Source organism: Rhinolophus ferrumequinum, chromosome 4, assembly GCF_004115265.2.
Source record: "Rhinolophus ferrumequinum isolate MPI-CBG mRhiFer1 chromosome 4, mRhiFer1_v1.p, whole genome shotgun sequence".
Classification (NCBI taxonomy): Eukaryota; Metazoa; Chordata; class Mammalia; order Chiroptera; family Rhinolophidae; genus Rhinolophus; species Rhinolophus ferrumequinum.
Window position 1 is genome coordinate 56,332,574 of NC_046287.1, and position 26,112 is coordinate 56,358,685.

Genomic DNA, 26,112 nt, shown 5'->3' on the forward strand with positions numbered 1-26,112 from the left:
GCCAAGATATGGAAGCAACTGAAATGCTCAGCAATAAACAACTGGATAAAAAAGATGTGGCACATATCTACAATGGAACATTACTCAACCTAAAAAAATGAAATCTTATCATTTGTGACAGCATGGATGGACCTAGAGGGTATTCTGCTAAATGAAATAAGTCAGACAGAGAGAGACAAATATCATATGATCTCATTTATATGTGGACTCTACAGAACAAACTAAATAAAACAACAAAACAGAAACAGATTCATGGATACAGAGAAAAACTGATGGTTACCAGATGGAAGAGGAGTTGTGGGGGCTGGATAAGAAAAAGGTGAAGGGATTAAGAAGTACAAACTGGTAGTTACAAAATACTTATGGAGATGTAAAGTACAGCATAGGGAATACTCAATAATATTGTAGTAACTATGTATAGTGCCAGGTGAATGCTAGACTTATCAGGGACATCAATTCATAAATTATATAAATGTCTAACCACTATGCTATATACATGAAACTAATATAAATAATATTGAATGTCAACTATAATTAAAAAATAAAAAAGAATGATAATTTATTGAGGATTTTACATTGCAAAATCAAAATTTGATCTACCAGGATGACTAGAAGAATCAAAAAGATATAATAACAAGTGTTGGTAAGGACATGGAGAAATTTGTACCTTCATACACTGCTTAGAGGGATGTAAAATGGTGTGTTCGCTTTGTAAAATAGTGGCAGTTCCTCAAAATGGCAAACGTTGAGTAACCATATGACCCAACAACCCCACTCCTAGGTATATACCCTGGAGAAATGAAAATACATATTCACACAAAATCTTGTACATACAAGTTAATAGCATTACTCACAATAGCCAGTAAGTGGAAACAACCCAAAGGTCCGTCAACAGATGAACAGATAAACCAAATGTGGTCTGTCCATCCATACAATGGAATATTATCAGCCACAGACAGGGATAAAGCACTGATACATGCTGCAACGTGGATGAACCTTGAAAACATTATGTTAAGTGAAAAAAGTCAGACATAAAAGGCCACATAGTGTATGATTCCATTTATATGAAATGCTCAGAATAGGCAAATCTGGAGAGACAGAAAGTAAATTAGTGGTTGTCAGGCACTGGGTAGCAGGGTGTTGGTGGGAAATGGGGACAGTTAAAGGGAATGGGTTTCTTTTTAAGGAGATGGAAATGTTCTAAAATTGATTGTGGTGATGGCTGCACAACTCTAAATATACTGAAAACCATAGAAGTGTACATTTTAAATGGGTAAATTATATGGCATGTGAATTATATCTCAATAAAGCTATTTTTTTTAAAAAAACAGAATTTTAAAAATGCATAAAGATGTCAGAAAGCAAAAAAAACAGAATTCACATTCTAGGGTTTATCTTCCTAGAGTTTTTTTCCTTTAAAGTATATGGATAGAGAATAGAAATGGATACAGATAGAGACACGTATTTTAAAAATAAAAATGAGGGGCGGCCAGTTAGCTCAGTTGGTTGGAGTACGATGCTCGTAACACCAAGGTTGCCGTTTCGATTCCCACATGGGCCACTGTGAGCTGCGCCCTCCACAACTAGATTGAAACAACTACTTGACTTAGAGCTGATGAGTCCTGGAAAAACACACTTAAAATAAATAAAAAGTTTTTAAAAATAAAAAATAAATAAAAATGGGATTACATTATATATCCGGATATATAGTCAGCTTTTTCCTTTAACATCATCCATGGACTACTTTCCAAATAAATTTAAAAAATAGTGGCCAAACAGCACCTGAGGTCTGAATGACCATAAGGGCTCCATTCGCCCATCCTACACTGACTGACAGCTGGTCCGCTCCAACCTTCCCAGTTAGGAGGAGCATGGAGGACGAGCCCCTAGGGTAGGGGGTCTCTGCACAGCTGTCTCATTGTTCCCTTAGAATAAATTCTACTTGGTGGGAGGGTATTCACTATCCTAAGGCTCTGATCCCTCCATAAAGGGGGGACCAATGTATCCCACACTTTCACCAACGATGAGTCTTACTAATATTTACAAACTTTGCTAAACTGATGGCAAAAAAAATCAACTGCTTTTATTTGAAAAGTTTAAATTCTTGGTGAGGTTGAATATCATATGTGTATGAGTACATTCTGCTTCATTTTCTATTAAATCGCCTTTGGCCCATTTTTGATGAAATGCCCATCTTTTCAGATTATTTTCATGTGGAGAATATTAATCCACTGAGAACTTGTAAATGTATGTTGCAAATTAAAAGACAACTAACACACACCATATATCTTTTTAAACTAGAAACACCACAAGTTTGTTAACAATATCTGTCATCGACAGGCATGTGATCCTGCTATTTCAGCCCCAATCGTGACAACTCTCAGGACGTCTCAGCCCTCCCCGCTTCAAGGCAGACCCACATGGGGGTTTAAGTAAGTGGGGCCAGCCACACAGTCAATCGTCTTCCCTCCTTCTAGCCCTGCAGACAGAGGACAGAGGTGGGACAAAAGCCCCCCTACCCCAGACATCAATCACCCCAACTACCAATGTGGTCATCTGGCTGACCTGACCCCCCCCTTCCGGGTGAAAAGAAAAGTTTTCACTTGTCTGTTCATGGGCAGCAGAATTGGAAGTATATTTCCAAAAGCAAAAGGAAACTGTCAGATGATTGGGAGCAGGATGAGTTGTCCCACCCCCACCCTTCTCCATGTGCCTGGCAAGACAATATCTTCTTTCTGGTGGATTCAAAAGGGCTACACAGTCCAGAGCTTCCCTTCCTATTAGAGGCTTAACCTGGGGTATCTCTCCCCACAGGCGCGGCTTTGTCCCCAGCCCAAGGTCAGCAGCAGTCAGATGTGTGATTAATGTCCCTGCATAGTTGGCCCCCACTTGCAGCCTTAGGGCTCCAGAACCCTCTTTCCAAATAAAGGAAAAATTGCCACCCAAAGGACTTGGCTTGCCTTAAATACCACTATTTGACAGAAGGGAATTAATGCATGCAGTGGCGTCTGCCTCTGAGGCTGGCCAGAGTGACAACCTCTTTTCCCTCAGTAATTACTGGGAGAAGCACAAATGAAGTTTCACAGAATCAAGTGAACTCTCCTAAGGAAAAAAAATTAAAAATCTCCTGCAGAAAACCGAGTTGATCTTTAAGGAGTGCTCTGACAAGGGGAAACCATCTGCATTCCTCATCCTCCCAGAGCCCAGATGTGCAGCTGAGGGGTTCAGACAGGGCCCCACTTGGGACGCGAGGAGAAACCTCTGACTTCTCTCTGAGTCATTTCCCAGCATCTGCGAGAGGCTGGCATGCCCCATCCCACACCAAGGCTGCCTGCTGCTGCGACAACGATGTTTGCTCATGAGAAAACAGCCGTGAGCCTGGTTCCCCCCACCCCCCACCCCCGCCGTTTTGTGCTATTTCGCAAATGTCTGTGTCCATTTCCCAACATCTAGGCTCAAGGGAGAGAGGTGGGGGAGCGGCCAAGCTGCTTCACATCTGGGGTATGTAGAAAGGCTACATGTTGAAGAACAGGGACCCCACACTAAGTCTCTTTGCGATAGGTCTATTCTTAAGATGGTCTTTGTGCCTCAAAGTCTGAACTATTGATACACCACAGAAAAGGCCACAGGTGAGGGCCGAGTGTCCAGGAGCAGTGGATCTGTGGCTCTCAGAGGAAACCCAGGCCTCACTTCCTAGCCCATTGTGAACTGGAAGCCAAGCAGCCAGGGTCAGTTTTCCAAAAAGGGCACCTATCTCCAATCAGCTCAGTGCTTAGCTAATAAAACATGCATGTGGTTAAGTCATTAACTATCAGCTGGATTAAAATGTCATTAAACCGAATACTATATTCAAAGGTCCACTGGGAATGGAAAGGAAGTCGTGTGCCTTGTACCCTCACATGGACTGTTGCTGCTTGAAGGGTCTGAGTCCCCCACATCTGCAGCAGGCGGTGCTGCATCTGGCACTGGGAAGACCTGTCAATCAATCCATCGATCAGTCCAGAAAGGAGCCTCCCGCTGACAATGAGCCTACAGGCACTCAGAAGCAGGAGGAAAATCTTTTTGATTGCTTCTTAGTCCATCTCTCACTTCCTTTAAACGATAATTTTAAAACCCCCAAGCAGCATGGCCCCTTGGCATCTGTGAGCTTTCATTATAAAAGGTTTTGTTTTCTCCCTGAGGTCCCCAGAAAGATACTGCATCTTAGTGGGAGGCAAAATGCTTGGTCTCTCCTACTGAACTCTAACCTTCACTCGTATGGCACTGCCCGAACTATTCACAGCAGCCTCCACAGGGAGGGGGCAACTCCCAGGAGAAAGCCACTCTGTCACAGCAAAGGACAAGATGAAAAACATGTATGATGTATCACACAACATCTTGCTAACCTGAAATGGGGGTTAGGGGGATGTAGCTAACCCTCCCCTGGGAAGGAGAGAATCTGAGGTCCGATCACAGTTTTGTTCCAAATGCTGGGGTAGAAATGTCCTGTCTGGACCGGCCAGTGCACTTTTGTCACCTGGGCCACTCACAGCCTGCACTTCAAGGACTCAGCACAAGCACTGGGACCGCAGGACCTGGCCGTGAAGCACTGAAGGGACCATAGTGGCTGCTGCCAGATCACAGCGACACTGAGGGTTCCTGGGGGGCCCGGTCTTGCAGGCAGGGCCACAGAATCAGGGTCGGCATTGGGTAGGCATAGGACCAGGGCTGGGAAATGCACTCAGGGAGCTGCTTACGCTATGCCCGCAATGCTTGGACCCAAACTGGACGACTGTGCGTCAGAATCAGAGCCCACCACTGCCCTTTCGGTGGGCAACCTGCAGCTTGTTTTCCTAGCCTGACTCAGCTCTGAGGTCAGCCACGTGGCTCAGGCATGTTACATGAGTCTCTGATGGGGACTCAGTTTCCCCATCTGCTAAACCCCGTAAACTCACAGGGTTATGGTGGATTATGGTGCATGACTCACACCACTGCACGTAGCTCCCAAAATGTCAGATCCTGTTATCTACAGCAGCCCCCTTCCTCTCACCCTGCGTGTCCCCCAAATAGAAATCACACATTCTTACCAACAAATTACAACCAGACCCATCTTTATTAAGGCCTGGGTACGCATTCTAAAGTAACGGAGACAATGATTCTTAGGAGAAGCCAGAGTCACACACCAGCCAGCTGTGAACAACAGAAATGTTTCAAACTCCAAAACCTTCAGAAAGGTCTTGGGCCTGGGACGACCCTCCCTCCATGTGCAGTAGGCAAACCAGCACTTGCCACCCACTGAGCTTTCCCGTGAAGCTCTGAGAGATTCCTCACACTCTGACACAAGGCGGGCTCCTGTGCTTTAGGAGAAACTGAGGGAGAAATTGAAGCTGGATGTCAGGAAGAGGATGCTCAGAACACTGCAGACCCACCCTGGACCCAGAGAAGCCCCTCAAGGCGGTCATAAACCCAGGGGACGCACTGGACACCCCACAGTGAGCCTGGAACTCCCAGGGCCCACCCCTCTAAATGTCAACGTGAGGAGTCCCCAAGGCGACAGCAACTGAGACTACCAGGACCTTGATGTTTGTGGTCGTGAGTCACCCATCAAGTTGTGGAGAAAGTCCCTCCCCACTTAGAATACGAAAATTAAACCATTCCTAGATGTGGAAATAACACAGACGGCTCCTTCAGCATAGAATCACCCCAGATGCAAATACCCCTTCACCGGAGACTGGGAGTAAAGACAGAAGAGAGAGGATGACATGGTGGTAAAGAGACGCTCTTACCAACCTCCCCCAGCTCTGCCCCTCACTCCTACACTAAAACAAGGCTCCAAGTCTGGGCCATTGTGGTCCAGTGTGAAACACCGTAACTCCGTGTAAGAGCAATGCTAATCAGCCCTCTGTCAGAAACTAACAGAAAGGATAAAAATAAGTGCAGTTACAGACAACACATAAGGTCTTCAGAAAATCTGACTTACATAAAGCTACCCTAAAAATCCTTTTCACAAGACTCATCCATAGAAATAGCAGTCACAAATAAGATTATGATGACCAAAAAGTAGGCCTTTCCGTGAAAACCCACCAAGGACCAGGTCTGTGGTTAGTAAACGGGAATCCTGATTCTCCTACTCATGCAAATACACTTAGAGGGACCTGTCTCCCTGTGTGGAGCATCCCAGGACTATGGGGGAACAGATCCCCACCTGGAGTACTCCAGCACTATGGAAGGATGGATCTCACCATCTGAGCTAGAGGCGTGCATTTATGTCAAAAAGACTTGTTTTCCCCTAACTTTTAACTTGAGAAATGAGAGAGAAGAGTAAATGTTAGGAGAGAAAAATGTTACCTGTATAATAATCTCTTAATTTCAAAGTCAGTGTTTTCTAGTTAACAACTTGGTTTTTTTTAAAAACGTCTCAGAAAAAAAAGTCTGTCTCCCCAAACCACAGACTTCCTCCTGTCCTTTCAGATCTAGCCCCAGAGAGTTCACTCCTCTTAAAAAGGGTGGAGTTATTGAGGTCTTTCTTGATTTGGTCACATCTACCCCACAACAGTACCATTTTCTGAGCAACTGGCATCTTTCAGTACTGCCAGGAAGACACTCTCATGTCATTGACCTGTATGCTCCTTCTAAATCAGAGGTGTGCACCCATCTGCTTGGAAACAGTCTTTCTTTTGGGTAAGTTCTCAGCAATAATGATAGGATTTGAGATTCTGTAATTACGCCCATGTCAAAAAACGAGCCGATGAGTTAGCTCCTCCTCCCTTTGCTCTGGAAAGCAGTTATTTTACTGTCTGATTTCTAATTTTATGTAAAAAAAAAAAAATACAAAAAAAATACATACAAACAAAAGAACAAAAATACTCCCACATAATCCCACTATCCTGAGAAACTAACCACACTGACATTTATGTTCATGTATTCCAGACCATTTTTGGAACAATCTCAAACTTTTAAACAAAAGAAATCTTATTATGAACACAGCTTTGTAACTTGCCGTTATCACTTAGCAGACATCACCAAACTCTGAGAAAGGTAAGCACCATTTCAGCCAGAATGTGAGGAGCTGTAAGGGCTTTGCTTTTGGGGAAAGACAAAAAGGGGCAGAACGTGCCGTGCTTTGGTGGCTTGGGCCAGGAACGTGTGGTAGGGCCCTTCCCTTCCAGATGGCAGCACAAATGAAACCAGGTGAGAGGAAGCAGGAGCGAGGGGACTTCTGGGCTGGCCGTGGGGTGGGGGTCCAGGATGGGCTGTGGTTTGGGGGCTCTGCACAGCCTCAATCAGCGCTGCCACAGGGGAAGGCGAGAGTCGGTTTGGGAACCTTGGGACAGCTCCTCACTTTTTTTAAATATATATTTTATGGGGATTTTCTAAGGAAAGGTTGCGATAGTCACCTCACAATAATCACTTACATGTAGACAGAAGGAAATGAAAACACTGATACTTTATGGAATATTCTTGCAAATGACGAGACTAATCCAGCACTTAAGAGCTCTTATTTTTAACTCTTTTGTTCGTGTAACATCAATATGCTCCATTTACTGGACAGAATGATGATTTCCTCCATGATGTAACCCTCCCCTCCCAGTTCCCTGTTTTAAAAGCAGAAGGCAGCCTCTCCTGGGAGGGTTCGGGGCTGGGCAGGGGGGGTCCTAGGATGCTCTTGACACACTATGCAGTCCAGGGCGGGCAGCTGCATCTGCGCGCCCACCCTGCCAACCCAATTTTATAGAGCCTTTTAGTTTACACAAACATTTAACAAATAATGATTGCCCTTTAAATGACTAAAAACTTATAACTCACTCTCAACATCAGGAAGTTATTTTTCCTAGCAGGGCAGAAACTTTTCCCAAAATCACTTTCCTGGAGAAGGGACAAGGCCAGAGAGAAAGGGCTTGTTCTCCCAAATGTGTCTGAGCCAACGAGTTCTTACAAACAAATCTGCAACAGATGCTCTCTCTCAACCTCCACTCTCCCACATCAAAAATAAAGAAAAAAGAAAGGAACGCATGAGGGCACTTTTCCTAAGATATTCGCTCAGTAATCGGTAGTGCTGCTGCAGACGAGAGTTAATGCTGGGGGACACTCAGCACAGCGTGGTCGGAGCCGGGTCTGATCCCACGGACAACCTTCTGCTGGTGAAAAGGAGGGAAGGAAACGTGTGTTCTCCCTCTTCTTTCTCATACACTTGGGCTGCACTTCATGCTGAGTCAGCAGACAGACAATACTGGGAGGCAGCAGCTGAGCTCAAGGCTGACTCTTCTTCTCTTGGAGGTTGCTGGAGGGCTCCTGCTGGAGTGCTCTGTCCCTCCGACAAGGTGCAAGACTCTGACCAGCAGCCTGCCAGGCCACCAAGCCTTCTGACTCTTTTGAGTTGAGAAATGAGGCTCCTTGCTTTCTACAGTGACTTTGTCAAATGAATGATCAAATCTCAAAGGTGATTCTGAACCTGGAGGAGGCATGCTAGGGAGATGTGAGATTCTGCTCCATGACAGAGTAAACAGGGAACAGCTGCTTCCTTGGAGGCAACGACTGACTCTGGGGTGTGGCTGGCTGACAAGTGCCCACGTTGGTGGCCTGGTCCAGTCAGCATCGCCGACCTTGCTTCTCAGGTTTGTCCACTTCCTTCCACTCTCCCAGCTGCCATCTGCATCTGGGCCTTCGTCCTCTTGCCGTGACTCTGGCAGGGGCCCCAGACCAGTCTTCCGCCTCTGGGCTCTGCTCCTCCAGTCAAGGCCACTCAAGAATGTAAGCTGGACCTTAACTGTCATCTTCTCACAATCCTCATATTTGGCCTCTACACCATTCTCTCTCTTCTCACCTTTCGAATTTCCGTGAGACATATTTAGACATCATTCCCTCTCTATGTCTCTAAACCTCTCTCATACTTTGCCTTTCATTGTGGCTTTGGGGTATATTTCAAATTTACCTTCTAGTTTACCAATTTTCCCTTCAGCTATGTCTAATCAGCTATTTAATTCATCCACTGAGTTTTTCATTTAAATTCATATGTTCTTCATTTCTGGAAATTCTATTTGGTTCTTTTTCAAATTGGTTCACTCACTGTTTATCATTTCTCACCCTGTTCGTGTTTTTATTTTGTCCCTTATTACTTCAGAGTCATTAAACTTTGTTAATTGACATTCTGTAAACTCTGCAGGTCTGATTCTGCTGTTCTTTGTTGTTTCTCATGGCAAATGCATATGACACTTTATTCCCTTGCCTTCTTTGTGTATTTTTCTCCTCTGAGCTCTGAGCTCATGTTCCTTGGAACTTTATATAGGACAATTCTTTGAGACCTGGATTGAAAGAGATGATTGGATTTGTTTCTGACTGGCCTATCGTTGCCATGGTGACTATTACAAACTACTAATCCGGGGACTACATTAATGTATGTATATTCATGGATTGAAATTTTTCAACTGTGGACGTGGCATGGATTCAGGCTGCAAACTCACAAGAGACAGAGTTTTTGGTTTCAAGTATTTAGCACTAAGTGGCAGCAGCAACTTTCCTTACTAATTTCTTTTATGAAGTGTGTTTATTTGTCTTCGTCCTTACACTATAGAGTAGAGCTTTGAGGCCAAGAGCTTCCACAGCCCATCAGGGAAATAGGGTTTTTGCCTGAATACTAAATACTAAATAAGCTCTTGGAATAATTTTGTGTTTGTTTATCTCTTTCTTTGCTGTCAGTTATAACTTTCTGCCTACAGCACCATTCTCCTTATCTGATGTATTAGATAAGCACTCAATAAATTTTCATTGAGTTTATGAAAATATTAATGAAGAAAAAAACTAAGCTTATTAAAACTGTCTTTATGGAAAGTGTGTGAATAATTCGTGAAGGGGTTAGAAGCTCTGGTGAGTTGGGAGTATTATCTCAGGGCCCTCACTAGAGTTAACTGGCTTCTTAGGACAGCGTTTCGGGGGCTACCACCTGCTTCTGGGTGTATCACAGATAGCTGATTTCCCAGAAAGGACAGTATTACTACATCATTGTTTTTATTTAACTCTCATCCTCCCTTTCCTGTTCCACAATCACATTTTCCAGTGCCACCAAAACCAGAAACCATAATTTCTACTTCTAAATGTGTCTGAAACATTTTGAAGACCATGGTACCCATTTCTCAACTTCACCCAAAACAGAGGTTTCCAAATGAATTCCCTTCCAGAAATCCTCATTCAGCAGGTCTGGGGAAAGCCCAGCTTTAGAGAGACTGACAGTACTTCTCCAAGTTTGTGATCCACAGGCCGCTAACATCTACCATTTAAACACAGACAGGATTTGTCTCACGTTAGGCTAACAGAAACCACCCTCGAGGGTTAAAGTAACATCATCATCCCCAATGTCATCTTATCATCAACCCAAAGCCAGACTTGCCTCCTGACAAATTCCTCAGTCTTTTCATTTTTCTCCAGCACGTTATTTCAGGGAATCTGGAGTATGCATTAAAATAACACAACAACTGTAGTCGCTTGGCCTCAGAAGCAGCCTTGCCAGCACTGGCAGCAACGGTGCAGATGGAGAATGAAATGTGTCTCCACGTTTTAGGGGCAGGAGATCCTTAACAGTTTTCTAAAAATTAAATTCATTAAGTCATCAGAATGTGTTGTGTGTTCCCACTTAGAAGTAACAATATGCAAAGATAGAATTCATCTGCTAAAAATGTTCTCAAACTCAAAATATCTGTTCGGATGGACCCACACAACCCATAGTTCTAAACCTGAAGGTGGGATCACTGGCTGCACAGGGATTCTTCTTTGCTCCACTGACCACTTCATATAAACAACACATTCAGGGCTCCACTACTGGCTTTGCTATGCTTCCCCCAGACTGCAAACCACTAACTCCCATCCCACCTGCTGACACGTGTGCACTGATATGTTCTGCCACCTCGCCTCACTGTTCACATTTGTGGTTTCTCTTTTCCTGCCCTTTGTATACTGCTGTGACTTGAGGGTCTATCACTTCCTATCCCTTGGGGTGTGGTTCAGGGCCGAAGCAGCAGCATCTCCAGGAAGCTTGTTAGAAATGCAAATCACGGCCCCACCCCTGGCATCCTGGGGCAGACATCTGTGTGCTAAGTGATTCTTAGGCAAGTTAAACTTGAGAAGCACGAATGTTTTTATTATACAGCCAACTTCACATAAATGCTACTCTTTTTTACCTGAACTCTCTCTTCCTCAAAGTCTATCAATACATGTTTTCTAGATCTCTTGCCTCAGCAAATAGTTACTTCCGTGGCCATCCTCAGCATGCCCCTTTCGGAAAATTTAAAGGAAGTTAGTTTTAAAAAAAAAGAAAAAAGAAGAAAGCTTTCCAAATAGTTACCCTCTCAAAATCCTTGATTTGGACTCTTCTGTTGCAGTATACACTTTCCAGTTCATCTCTAATTAGAAAGCACTCAGAGCTGTCTGGTAGGCAAATAAACAGTGACATATGTATGCTTTAGTCCCTTACGCTGTGCAGTCCTGGGCATTATGAGCATTTAGGGAATATCAATTCCCCACCAAGGATGGAAGCTTGTGCTATGACTGTCCTATAAGCTAGAGCCCACATGACTATTTCCTAATCCTTGCTCAAACTAAATGGCACAAAAAATGGCAAGATGACATGTGTGTTTAGGACATTTTCCATATAGAAGAAAACTTATCAGTATCAAATAAAGCAAGAGCAGACATTACCAGAGTGATTTCTCTACGATTTTGGTCCTGAAAACCTCTTCTTGGTCCAGGTTCACGGTACAATAGCAATCTCGCATCTTGTTTGGCCCCGGGTAAGTGGGAAGATTTTTGGCTTCACCTAAAAAACAAGTGTAAATATATCATCAACACATCATAGAATTATTTAGTCCCCTTGCTAATCACAGACACATTTCCAAATAATGGATTTATTTCATAGCAATGCACCTGCTTCCACTTTTGTACATTCATTAGATCTTCACAAAGTCTTGGTTTTCTTACCACAAGTCAAAACATTGATGAGAATAGTATTTGTACTGTTATTATGCAAAGTGACATATACATTAACCTCTAAAACAAACTGATAAAATAGGAGTCCATTTGCCTAGGAATTAAAGATTATTTGTTTTGTTTTACCCACATTAGTCCCTCTGATTTTTTTAATGTTTAAATTATGGTAAGATATATATACGAATATAAATTAAAATTTATCATCTTAATCATCTTTCAGTGTACAGTTCAGTAGTGTTAAATATATTTATATTGTTGTGCAACCAATTTCCAGTACTTTTTCATCTTGCAAAACAAAACTGTGCCTAGGAAACAACAACTCCCCATTTCCTCCCTCCTCCCCACTGGCCATCCCCTGGCAACCGCCCTTCTACTTTCTGTTTCTATGAATTTGACTACTCTAGAAACCTCAAAGAAGTGGAATCATACAGTATTTGTTCTTCTGTCTCTGGGTTATTTCCCTCAGATTAATGTCCTCAAGGTTCATCCATGCCACAGCATATGTCAGAATTTCCTTCCTTTTCAAGGCTAAATGATATTCCATTGTGTATATGTACTATATTTTGCTTATCCATTTCATCCCCCAGGTCCTTTTTTATTTTGAACTTAATTTAATCATATTAGATAAAGTTGGGCAATAATTAAGAACTCTTTTTTTTTTTTATTGACAAGAGTAAATGATGAACTACAGCTGTTTAAAATACAGAGTGATGAGCCAGTTAGGAAAAAGTCAAGAAAGAGAGAACTGCTATAGGTTGTGTCTTCTCTCCCATAAGCCCCTTCCCTCACACCGAAGCCTGATGAAGCATCAAAGCACATTTGAAGAAAAGGGAAGAACTTTCAAGTAAGCCAGTATACCTGGCCAGCCCTGCAGAAAATGCCCACAAAGTCACAACTCCCTAGTTGACCCTGGGTCTGTCTAGATAGAGATCATTATCAAAACCACAATTGCTGGCATCCTCTGCTAGAAGCTCGAGCGAGCATGAAGGGCAGATCCAAACAGCCCTGTTCACTTGTGAACTGAGAGCAAGGAGGGATGAATGAGAGGTGGCTTTCAATCCCAACAGCGGATACCCAGGTGAAGCCCATGGAAGAAATGCCTCAAACATACTGTCACCTTCCAGAACCTTCCTTGTCTCTGAGTTGTAAGGATGCCTGGTCTAAAGGCCTCCACAGTCACCAGACCCAGCACGACGAAAAGGACAGGTCTGAGCACCCAGCACCCTGCCAACAAGAGCCCAGACACATGCTAATAATACCTGTTAAGACTACTCCCTCTTGTTAACCTACCTCACTCTTGTTAAAACTGGAAAAAAAGAAAAACAGAAAGAAAAGAAAAAGAAAACAAACCAAAATCAGTGTAGAAGTTGCTCAGAAGTCCATCTTCAGAGCTCAGTGCTGACCACTCAGGATCAAAGCCCGCTAGTGCGGTCACATCTTTTTTTGCATAATCCCAACAAAAACATACATTATAACTCACATGGGCAAGTTAGCTTATTTGAAAAGATGCTGGTTTGCAAACTGGCATGCCAGTACCTCTAAAAGGCAGAGATAAACTCACTTTGACGGTTTTCTTTTTTAACTTTCCATTATTATTATCAGTTGAGACCAAGTAGAGCAGCAAGTTAACAGAAGTCATTCAATAACTGGGTGGATGTTTTCTGTGCCAATAAATGTTATTTCTGATGCAACAATGTGTGTTTTAGGATTTCTAACAGCACCCGTAGTAATCTGTGTGTGTGATCATTTCCTGCATGTGGCCTAAACAAGAGACCTGCTTCCCCGGGCCTCAGATTCCCCAACTATAAAAGCAAGAGGTTTCCAAGGCTCCTCCAGCTCTGGGACTCTTCTAATTCAAAAGATTCCAGATTTATTTCGGGAATCATCAATGATTTATTGGTTGGTAAGAAAAAGAAATTAACAGATAAATGTTTTCTCATTGCCACTATTATCCTTAAAATACCTTAACATTCCAATGCTCCCAGAATGTGCCATTTTTACATGAGTTGAGCAAATGAAAACATAGCCAATCTGGTAAGAGGTATTTGACTCTGAGCCAAGCTTCCAGTCAGTTGTTAAATGTCAAAAGACAGATTCTCTGAAGGCTTCTGGCAGATGTGAAAGGTCATATGTACACATGAATATGCATGCAGGGTGAGAGATGAACACACAGGCAGGAAAGGGAGGGGCAGGGCTCAGTGGGCTTCTCCACAGAGGGAGGGAGAGGTGAGAGGCACGGGAGGAGCAGATGCAGGTGTCCTGGTCACTGGTGCTTCCACTGAGCTGACGCGAAAGGGGAGCCACGGCACACAAGCCCAGTCCGAAACGCACCCTTTCAGCCTCCACTTCTGTGTTCTGGAACTGATCATTTCTGCCGTGTGCACAACTCTTCTAACCTCAAAACCAGCCTGACTTTGTTGATTTTCCAGTTGTCACCTTTATGGTGTGACTTAGGGCTTATCATATTTCCCTTTGAAAAATGTTTTTTACAACAAGTGAGATATTTAGCTGCAAGTTCCTGTTTCTTTAAAGGAGAAAGAATACTTTATTGAGAGTCCAAAGGAGATGGTCGTTGGTGGAAATACAGAACTGGGATTTTGTTCCTGTTTATCCTCCAAAGAGCCTCAGAACACAAGCCGTAGTAGCTGACACTACTTCAAGGTGGGGGACAGTCAGGATAAAAGAGAAAGAAGAGCCTTCTCTGAACAATAGATGCTTAAAAATGTGAAAACACCAAGTTATCTTGCGCTGGGATGAAGGCAGCCTGATCCACATTCCTCCCACTCCACAGGCCCCCCCATCTGGACTGTTACAGAAACATCCTGGTTGCTATGACAATGGTGACACCAGAGAGCCAGCTGGTCGACCTGTGCCAACATGAATAAACCGCTCAGCCCAGGAGGGTTGGGAGCAGTGTCCAGCATCCCGCCCTAGGCCACGTCATCTGCCTAGGGTCCTGACAGATGGGGACCCCACCTAGGCCAGAAAAGGGCCAAGAGGGCTGAGTTACTCCCAAGTGCCTGCTTGGAGCCCCACAGCAGAGCGGAGGTGGATGTCCCAACTCTCAGGGGTTGTTTCATCTCAACCATCCTCAAAACAGATTTGTTTCTTCCGTGTTGATTATTTATGCCAAAGGCTAGAGGCTGCTTCCCTTAACTACATATTATGGGGCCTTTTTATCTCTCTCAGAGAAAAAACTTTTTTTTTTCCTAATAAGTGGAGACATTTACATAAAAATGTAAAGCTGGTCCTGGTATACAACAGGTGCTGGATTGTTTGTTGAATGAATGGATGAATAGAAGACTGCAAGCTAAAAGAAAAGTCAACTCTGGTTTCATTCTAAGAACCAAATCAGTAATTATTTTCGTATGATTCCGCCTGTAACCGCATCTCCAAAATTTACACTATTCACCAATCATAATGGTCCATCCGGTAGATCTGATAAAGACAGCAAATTTGGTACCTGATACCATCTCTGAATGCCTAATTTACTAATAGAAGTGAAAAGGCAGCACTTAAAAAACAGTAACATAAACAGCACTGAAACAGCAAACTCTGATTTCTAATTACAGGAATCAGGCAATGGGTAAGGAAAACAAAGGTTAGGATCTGAAAGCTGTCATCATCTCCTAGCCACCACTGGTAATAATTCCTGTGCAGGCTCTCAGTGAACTCAGCCAGAAAAACCCAAATCCCTGGGCAGCTGGGTCTCCAGCTTGACCTAGAGAGAGGGAAGAGCAACGTGTAGGCGCCCGCGCCTCGTTGGAGGGGTCGTAGGAGGTCTCCGTACCTCCGCTAGGTTCAGCCCTGATAAAGAAGCCCCCTGCCCATCTTGAAAGTCTGGCTTCCCTAGAGGGCACTCAAGAATGCCCTATGAGCCCCTACAGGGTAGGTCAGGGTCTTCACAGACCCTGGGGTACCCTTGGCAATGGCTCAAACCCATGTCCCCTCCAAGGGGCATCTGATCCTGTTGGCTGCCCTCCAGCACATAACACAGAGGCCAATGTGCTCTCACTAAACCCACAGAAGAGACAGATGGAGGAAGGAATGAAGGAGGCATTGGAAGGGAAGGAAGGGCGAGGGGCGAGTCCAGGGCTCTAACAGACAAACCAACTTTCCTCCAGCTGAGCCTGGACCTGAAGCCAACAGACAGGCCTGGGGACGTACTTGCCAGGTGTGCCTGAATCTACCAGGTCTGCACGGCTTTGAAACTTGGTTCTTTCTTACTTAAGTATGGTGGCTTTCAACTAGACTACGGGTCAGCCTCGCTAAAATAATGCATGAACAGGCCCGTGAGCCCAGTGCACTAGTCCTGTAAGTGCAATCCCCGTCCAGGCAAGGAGCCTCCACATAGGACAGCAGGACATGTGGAAGAATGACTACTCCTAACGCTCTGCATCTTCAGGCAGTCCTTTAGTCATTCTGATTTAGAACACTGAAATGGGTCTACAAATTCTGCTGGCCAATATAGATTCTTATAACAACATAAAAGTCTATTTCCCCAAAGAGATCAGTTTCATGATTAAAATATTCTACTTCCTTGAATATATTTTTGGCTGCCTTGCTATTTTAGCACTTGATATTAAATACCACAAAACTCCATAAAACCAGCTGAGATTGGATTTCTCAGTCAAGTTATAAACAGACTCCTCTACTGCATACAGATTTAGAAGTGCAAACCTCCTCAGGGTATCACCCCATCACCATCACGAACAGAGAGGACCTCTGCTCTGGGAGGACCATGGCCCAGGAATAGTTACTTACATACAGGTTGGATTTCCTCCCATTTCCAAAAAGAACAGATAACATAACATATTACAGTATAAAAGACAAGTATAAAATATGGCTGTTAAAATTGAAATTAAAAGCTTAAAATATGGTAAAAGGAAAGAAAATTACATCTACCCAACTCCAACATGTGTGATATAGTGACCAATTGAGTTCTGAGTTTTCCTAGTAGCGAAGGTACAGATGGAAATACGGTGGGAACACACAATTCTCATAATTTATTTAAAAAACGAAATATACCAGTTCTTCAGGAGGAAATTCCATTCTATAGCAACTCCATTGCTGGAAGCGTCACACAGGACACTGTGCATGTCTTCCGTGACAATGTCACAAAAGATGCAGAAACATGCTTTATGTCGTTACTTCTTGTTCTGTCCATCAGGAAAAGTGAGTGCACAATAGGAATTACAAACCCTGTGAAAGTGTTCTCAGCAGAGGAGGTGGGTGCTAACCAAGGAGGGGCCACTTTCTCCTGCTCCACTTAATTCAAGGCTAGACCTTCACACGCTCAGGACAAATTCCAACTGGCATTTCCATTCCTAATACCACATCTCACAGCCACACCTCACCTCAACTGCCCTGTGTCTCATCCCTTCAGAGCGCTGGTCTGTCAGCCAAGATGCAGACGACCCCTAGAAATTCCCATCTCCTCCCACAATCCAAGCGGCATCTGGGGTCACCTTGGATAATGGCAATTTCTGGCTGGATCGACAGGCCGGTGGCGGGCTGCCAGTGTGTATGTGTGGTCGGGGGGATGGGGGTGGGATCAGGGGAGATAATTTGGGGCAAAGTTTTGTGGCACCTCTACAATTACATAATTGGGCCGACACTCGCCCTCCTGGTTCCCCGGGACCTTATCCCCGCCCCGCCCCCACCCCACACACACACACACCACATACAGCTTTGGAACTGTGGTCCCCACCCTAAACACTCCGGTCTTCTGAACAGGTTACACCCCATGGAGCATCTCCTCCTCCTGCACTCTCCCCACTCCACTATGGCTGTTCCATTACTGTCACTTATGCATAAGTTCCTTGAAGAGCCATGCAGACCCCCTGTTCCAGGACAGTCATTAAAATTTGGTGGAGCATGTTCAGTATTTCTCTGCTTTTACCGAATGATCAGAATTGCCAGGGCAGGAGTGGGGTTGGGGGAAGGAGACCTCACAAGTCTAAAGCAAAGTGCATTTTAGGCTCCTAAACAAGAAATAAAAGCCTAACACACTAAGAATGCCAGATTAAAAATCACCCACTTCTCCACTTGCACATTAATTTTGTAGACACCAGAATATCTCCAGACTTGTTTAGATCTTCAATTTTGAATTGAATTAAATCTATTCAGCACCTTAAAACACACAAACCATTAGCGAACTTTGCTCTCTTTGAAAATCTGGTGTTTTCCCATGGTGGGGGTGGGGGTGGGAATGCGAATGCATGCTCTAATCTTTTGTGCTTTTCCGATTAAGCTAGAAATGAAAATAACGTTCTTGGACAATAACCCAATCCTAAGTAAAAGCTGTAAAATTAAGTCCAAAAAAGGAAAAAAGACAAGAAAAATTTAAAAACGGAAAAAAGAAACCACTCGTTTCCTTTTAATTTTTAAAATGTCATGTTGTATAGGTATTTTTAATTTCTTAGAAACTAAACTTTTGTGTCTCTGTTTATAAAATAATATTTCACCTAATGCTTCATTTTCTGTCTAATGGCGATTAAGACCAGAGAAGAGGAAACAGACCCTCAACCATGCAGGCATTTATTGCTAAGGTGAGGATATTATGGAAACCGCTGAAAGAGTGAGGACCCCTGGAAACTACAAAGATGAGGGTCTGAGCTCTCCCCGGCAGGCCCTGGGCATTCCCCAGGGTGAGACTCACCAGCATGGAGGCCCCCTGTCCCCCGATCCTTGTGCACGTGGACACTACATGGGAGGTGCCAGCAAGCCCAGACCACACCAAACAGGAAACACAGTCGGGAGTTGCAGTCAGGGCTTAGGGAACCTCAGACTAGGACTGCACTTCACCTGTCACTCCCCACTTCCATTAAGAGTGATAATGTGACCCAGAGAAGAACCAGAAAAAGAGAAGAACACCCGGGAGAATGCCTGGATGAACGCCTTGAAAATCGCCTTGGAGAACCCCTGGCCAAACCTGGCAGAACACCTGGGCTGACAACTGGCGAGCTCCTCCTGGCAGTGGACGCCAATCCCACACGGCCACACCTGTAGCCTGCTGTTTTCTCCTACAGAGGTGTTATTCATTTGTGTATTTGTGTGTGTGTGTTTGATTTCTGCTTTTTTTTACCAGCTTTATTGAGATAGGATCAGCATACCACAAAAGTCACCCATGTGAAATGTACAATTCAATGCTTTTTAGTATGTTCACAGGGTTGTGAAACTACGACCACAATCAATGTTAAAACATTTTCATCGTCTCTGAAACATACAAGGTTCTATTAATTGTCCCATCCCCTTTCTCCTTCCCCCTCACCCTAGCCCTGGCAACCACTAATCTACTTTCTATCTTTATAGATTTGCCAATTCTGACATTTCATATAAATAGAATCATAGAATATGTGATCTCTGAGTCTGACTTCTTTCACTCAGCATGTTTTCAAGGTTCAACCACACTGCAGCATGTGTCAGGACATTATTCCTTTTCATGGCTGAATAATATTCCATTGTATGAATGTAGCATGATCGGTTTATCCATTCTTTAGGTGATGGACATTTGGGTTCTTTCCAACGTTTGGCTATTGTGAATAATGCTACTATGATACATGTATACAAGTTTTTATGTGAATGCATGTTATGAATTCTCTTGGTTACATGTGGGAGTAGAATTGCTGGGTCATATGGTAACTGTATATTTAACTGTTTGAGGAACTTTCAAACTGTATTCTATAGCGGCTGCCCCGTGTTATATTGCTATCAGCAGTGTAAGAAAGCTCTAATTTCTCCACATCCTCGCTGACACTTACTAGTATCTGTCTTTTCAATGATACCTTTGCTTTGTATCAGAGAAATACTTGTTCTCAATTTTTTTTATGATGGTCAAATGAGGGGCGGGGGGTGATTTGTAGCAAGTTTGATTAAGACAGTAAATATTTTTGGCACATGGCCAGGCAGATAATGAAACTGTCTCTGAAGAGCACAGATGGAAGTTCCTTCTGCACAGTGGCAGGTCTGGGATGTATCACTCTGGGTTTCATGTCCCATTTTTGACCAGATGAACAACCTCCCCAGCCCCTAATCCCACCATGAGCTATTCTGGGTTTATCCGTTCAAGCACTGGCTTTGAAAACACAGAGGAAAACACCTCACACAAGAGAGCCAGACTTGATAAGCAGGCATGCACGACTGCAAGGACATCTCTGCTGGAAGCTCGGGTAATAACCACACAAAAATGAAATCCATCTGCTTCCTCTCAGCTCAGCAGAGCTGGCCCTGAGTCGTGGGTAAAAAAAAAAAATAAAGAAAAGCCAGTTCCCTTTTCTAGAGAAAATTGGAGAGGTTCCAGAGGCCTGATCTATAACTCAGTTTCACATTTTTATTTGTATACATATTTTTTATTGTTATTATTCAGTAGCACCACTAATGCATGGTAGAAAATTTCCAGCTATAAGAGTTCAAAATTAAACGTTAAGAGTCACTCCATAGCCTCATGTGCAGCCATAGACCCAGTCTCTAGAAATAGCCTTGTTTACTAATTCCTGTTTCTTAGTTCTTTGAGCAAACGTTATAAATTTAACAACCTCTTTGACAGTTCTTGGTTTATTAATTTAAACTCACCTATCTGAACACACAGTGTAATATATAGATAGATGATGTAATAGAATTATACACTTGAAACCTATTTAATTTTAAAAACCATTCTTACCCCAGTAAATTTTAATTTAAAAAAAAAAAAACAACTCATCCATCGACTCCCTGCTCTGAAAGACAAATAATTTAAGGCCATGTCCATCACCCACCCCCACCACCCAATTTCTGTTGTTATACTGTCTTTACATTGTCAAGTATTTAACATTTCATTCTGTTCTGTATCTATTATCTAACAGTCTTACCCATTTTCTTTATAATTTGATTCTAAATCTTTTAATCCCACAGATGTCCATTTACAACAAGATTGTGCAACTATTTACTATGACTAGGCTGCTTTCAGCAGGCGCTCTGAGCACTGAGGTTCAAGGTGGCCACTTCTTGTCCCTAAAGTGTTCTGGTCTCTTCCGTGTCATATCCAGACACTACTACTTCTTATACCGTGTCACCCTTTGCTTCATTCCTTTTTCATTTAGCCTGAGTACCTCCTCCAGCCACCTTATTCTGGGGTACAAGGAGGATCCATCTTTGCCTGCCCAAGTGTCCTTATAGTTTGTCTAAATACAAATTCAGGGTTCAAATTAACTTTCCTTCATATCTTTAAGGCAATGCTCTATTTGTAAGAGCTCTTGAAACACATCAAACCGTTCAAATATCAGTGCTGTCTTGAAGCCTCCTTCACAAGCAACAATGAAACTCTTGTACCTCCTGGAGGTTTGGGGAGCAAATATAAGCCAACATATTACATACGTGGCAGCAGACTAATCTAATGATTGCTTCTTAAAAATTGGTATTAATAATACACCTTGATGAGATTATCAGTACATTAAGAACTTCCTACTCTTTTAGGGCTGCAGTTTTTGATTAAGTGAACACACCATGGTCTATTTAACCTTCCCTAAGAATGGGAACTTTGGTTATTTTCACTCTTTTGCTACCGTGTTTCCCCGAAAATAAGACCTAGCCAGACCATCAGCTCTAATGCGTCTTTTGGAGCAAAAATTCATATAAGACCCAGTCTTATTTTAATATACGATAAGACCAGGTCTGATTAATATAATATAATATAATGTAATATAAATAATATAATATAATGATACCGGGTCTTATATGAATTTTTGCTCCAAAAGACGCATTAGAGCTGATGGTCCGGCTAGGCCTTATTTTCAGGGAAACATGGTAGTACCAAGAATGCAGAAATAAATAACCTTGTATAGATTCCATTTCTGTATGATAAATAATAAACTCCTAGAATTACAATTTCTGGTACAAAGGGTAATTTGTAATTTTCATATAAATTTATCATATTGTCAAACAGCTCTCCATAGTAGCAATTTACATTCCCATCACATTTGAAAATGCTGTTTTCCTATATCCTTGCTAGTACTGAATTATCAAAATTGTGGATCTTTGCTAATCTGAGGTGAAAACTGATGTGTGTATGTGTGTTCTGCACTCTTTATTACAAAGGATTCTTTTTACAGGATCTAATTTTATTCCGTTTGTTTGAGAGCTAAAGCCATGCCCAGAACACCTGCAGCTTTCCTGTCCTCTGTTCTCCATAAAACAAGGTCCCCACAAACCAGCCCTGACAGAAGCTGGGCAGACACTACTCTGAAGGAATCCATGGAAACAAAATTTAGGGGAGCTGAACTCATCTTTGCTGTCAAGTTCTAATTTTTGCAACTGTGTCTGGATCTACCGCTTCTAACTCTAAAACATCCAGCGGTACACTTAAGACCTCAGCTTGACCAGACACCCCGGCACCCCAGGCAGCCCAGATGCTGTGGCGGGTGGGGGGGTCTCCCCATCCTCCAACCAGAATCCTCTCTGGTCAAGGTGACCTTAAACCCTGACCAATTTAAGGACTGGCTGTCACCACCACAGTGCAGGTTCCTGGATTCTAGCAGCAAAAATTCAATTTGGGGAAAGTCGTTATGCATACTGCTGCCGTAAGCCCACTGACTGGTCTTGATGCGTAAAATAAGACGCCTAACCTGGCCAAAGACAACCATTCCCAATTTGTGGTGGAAAGAGAATCTTCACTTTCAAGATCTAGGTTTATTTTTTGGAAACAGTCAACATACGATTTCACTCTGCTCTTTTCCACCCTGTATATTTTGGTACTATTTTTGCTTTTCTTTCTTTTTCCCACACCATTCTGTGAAAGAGTCCTAGCCTGACCTTGAGAAAGAAAATTTCTTAGATGTTAACAAAAGAGTAGAAAAACCATTTTCTTCCTTACAAAATCAGAGCCTGCCATTAATACATCTAGTGCAAAACACAAGTTCTGGAAAGAATTTTGGATGGCGCAGGTCCTTTGTTCATTCACATCTGACCTGAAAGGGAAACTGCCTAAATACTTTCAGATATACTGTGGAATATTCCAGGTCCATCTAACTACTGAAACAAGACCTCACACGGAATTAGCTCTTTCACATATTAAAATTATTCTGGGACTAAATGGGACCCTGACAGCCTTTCCTGACCAAAGCTTAAAATTTTCATATATAATTTATTATCTTTGCAGTTGATTAAATACACAACAGGTTCAGTTTCTCAAGCAGTTCATATCTTGTAGTCAGGATTATCTTTGATTGTTCCTGGGGGGCAGTTTCCCCAAGAGTGAAGGCACATATGACACGGCCAGCTTAATGCAGGGCTATCTGCTCACATGACTTCATGTGTAGGTAAGTGTAGCATCTGTGAAGATGCTTGTGTGTAACAAGCCTATTACTTACTGTGCTTGCATGGGCAGGCATGGCATCTATGAATATGCACGTGCGCAATACACCTGTCATTGCTCTTCTCTAAGTAAGGCTGCCATTTACAAAAGCCCTAGCGATACTCTAACTTTCATTTGCACAAAGCAGAGAGACTGCTCCCTCCTAACAAACCAATAAAATCCCTCCCTTCTCTTCTTGGCTCTCAGCAGCCAGAAGTGAGGTGCCAGTCATAAGACGGTGGCAGCAGAAGGTGCTGATGACAAATGAGAAGGACCCAGCCACCATGACAGTGGTAAAGGCCCAGGGGAGAGGACGCGCTGGGCTGGAAGCAACCCCCATGAGCAAGGTGCCAATGACCTCCAGAGCTCAGGACAGAGCCCTCCCTGCAGGTCACGACCACCAAGGCTGGCCAACTCCTTTTCTCCGATGACCAGTCAGGAGAAGCACTATGATATGAAGAGAAATAGGTGACGACTCTCAAGGTGTGAGAACAAAGATCTGAGGCAATACAAAGGCTGTATAAGATGGTGACCAACAGAAAGGGCTAAGATAATCGCAAATCACACATCTGATAAGTAGTCTTATATCCAAAATATATAAAGAACTCCTACAACTCAACAACGAAAAGACAAATGACCCCATCCAAAAAGACCTGATAAACATTAGTCCAAAGATGAACAAACTGGCAACAAGCATAGGAAAAACACTCAACATCATGTGTCATTCGGGAAAGGCAAGTCAGAACCACAGTGAGATACCAGTTCACACCACGAGGACAGCTAGAATTGTTTTGAAAAGGAAAATAAGTGTCAATGAGGCTGTAGAGAAAATGGGATGCTTGTACGTTGCTGGTGGGAATATAAAACGGTGCCGCCGCTGCGCAAAACAGCTTGGTGGTTCCTTAGAAAGTTCAACAGAGTGACCACGTGACCCAGCCATTCCACCCCTAGGTACACACTCAAAAGAACTGAGAACAGGTCTTTAAACAAAAACGTGTCCATGAATGTTCCTAACAGCTTCACTGCCAGGAGCAAGCACCTAAAAACTGAAGACAGTTGTCAGGCAGACAATTTCAGGAAGAGCCAGGGGCCAGGCAGGCGTGTGTGCCCCCCACGAGTGCCACGCATGGGTCAGCACAGCTGGGATGGGGGCAATAAGGAGCGACAGGAGCCCCAGGCCCCTACCCTGAGGACCTGCGGGTCAGCTGTGCATGTGCTGGCCATAAACTGTCCTTGGAGACTGCACACTGGGCACAGAAACATGTGGCAAGAGCTAGTTCTGGCTGGGAAGGCAACGGCTTCACGGAAGATTTAAGGTTTGGGGTGGTCCCACTGCAGGGCATGAAGAAGATGCAGGAAGGGCAGGCGAGATGCAGGCTGACTTAGATCCAGAGGAGACATGAAACCCCATGGAATGTTCCAGAATGCAGGCTTCCTTGGGACTGAGGCCAGCAAGGAGAGAGAGGCAGTTGGAAGGCACATGGGTGGGGTGGAGGCAGGACCTTTGGAGGGATTTATAGAATGAAGTAATAAAAGCTTTAAAATTATTTCTAATGGGCTGTGGGCTGCTCTCTTAGCTGTGGCTCGTATATATGCACAAGAGGAGAAAAACTCAGCATACTGTTCCCCAACTACAAGTAGGAAACGCTGTGGAGATTCTAGACCCACCCGCACATCTGGATGGAGTATACCCAGCGTGACTCATGCCATCAGCATCCCACACTTAGTGACCTCTCCCTCCAGGGCCTAAACATGCTGTTTCAAACCCGGCACCAGCTGTGGTGGACCCCTCCCCTCCCCGCAGCCCCTTGGCACTCCAGCATCTCACACAGGAAGTCAGAGTTCTCTTTGCTGAGAGAACTCTCAAGAGCTGTTTAAAACTCCAAAATTATTTTAAACATCACCATTAGTCTAATTAGGAAAGAAACACTGCCAAGTTTATAAGCTGACTGCACGGGAAGAAAGCGGGCCATTTGAATGAGACCATGACGAATGAGACCATATTGACACACCTAAGCACAGGACGGTTTTCAACTTTGCTGAAATAAGAAAGAAACTAAAAAGCAAATAAAAGAACTTGCAGGAGACTCAACTCTGACTTTATCTCCCCATTCAGATAATCCTTTTGGAGAGGGAGCACAACCAGCAGATCACTGCGTGGGACTTGTATGCTACCCTACCCTCCCCACTCCACTCTGCTTGCCCACTCCCCTCCAGTCCCTCTGCCCCTTCTCTCTCCCCCGTCCTCACTCCCTCCTCCCGCCTTCCCTGCTGGCTCCCCCTGCCTCTCCCCGCCTCACCCCTTTATGAGATGTGCTTCATGGGACCTGCACCTGTTTGCCTGGCACCTACTGGACTTTGGGTCTGAGTAGACGCTCTCAGAGCAGACTTGTCCGGTGCGGGGGTGTATACATTTAAAACAGAGAGCTGTGGAGAACTCCTACCTCCAGCATGTACACTAGGAGTGAGGGATCCACCACTGATCAGATGCACCAAATCACCCGCAACAATGCTGCCGACCTCGCAGACCTCCCCAGGCACAGGCACCGCTTTAGGCTGTCCCGCAACACCCATTTCACAGATGGAGAACTGAGGTCCAAGGCGATTAAACACCTGGCCCACTGGCACGGGCAGTAGAGGCACAAATGGCCTCTACTTCTACCCAGGGGTCGTCTGGGCTCCTCACCACGCTGTGGGGAGGCATCTTGGTCAGAAGCCCTGTGTGTTTCTAAGACACAGGCGGATGCTGCTTTCCCAGCTGCAGGTGCCCCTCTGAGATAAACCTGAGCCTCAGAGGGCCCTGTGGGCACACACGCACTTACTTCCTC

At 43.9% G+C, this 26,112-nt stretch overlaps 1 protein-coding gene across 1 annotated transcript in view; it reads right to left on the bottom strand.

Annotated features, from left to right (window-relative positions):
* RASA3 (RAS p21 protein activator 3) overlaps positions 1–26,112 on the bottom strand; it is a 122,304-nt gene that overhangs the window by 70,543 nt on the left and 25,649 nt on the right. Inside the window, exon 2 of the mRNA XM_033104599.1 lies at positions 11,668–11,785. Coding sequence (XP_032960490.1) covers positions 11,668–11,785 — 118 coding nt within the window. The remainder of the gene's footprint in view (positions 1–11,667; positions 11,786–26,112) is intronic.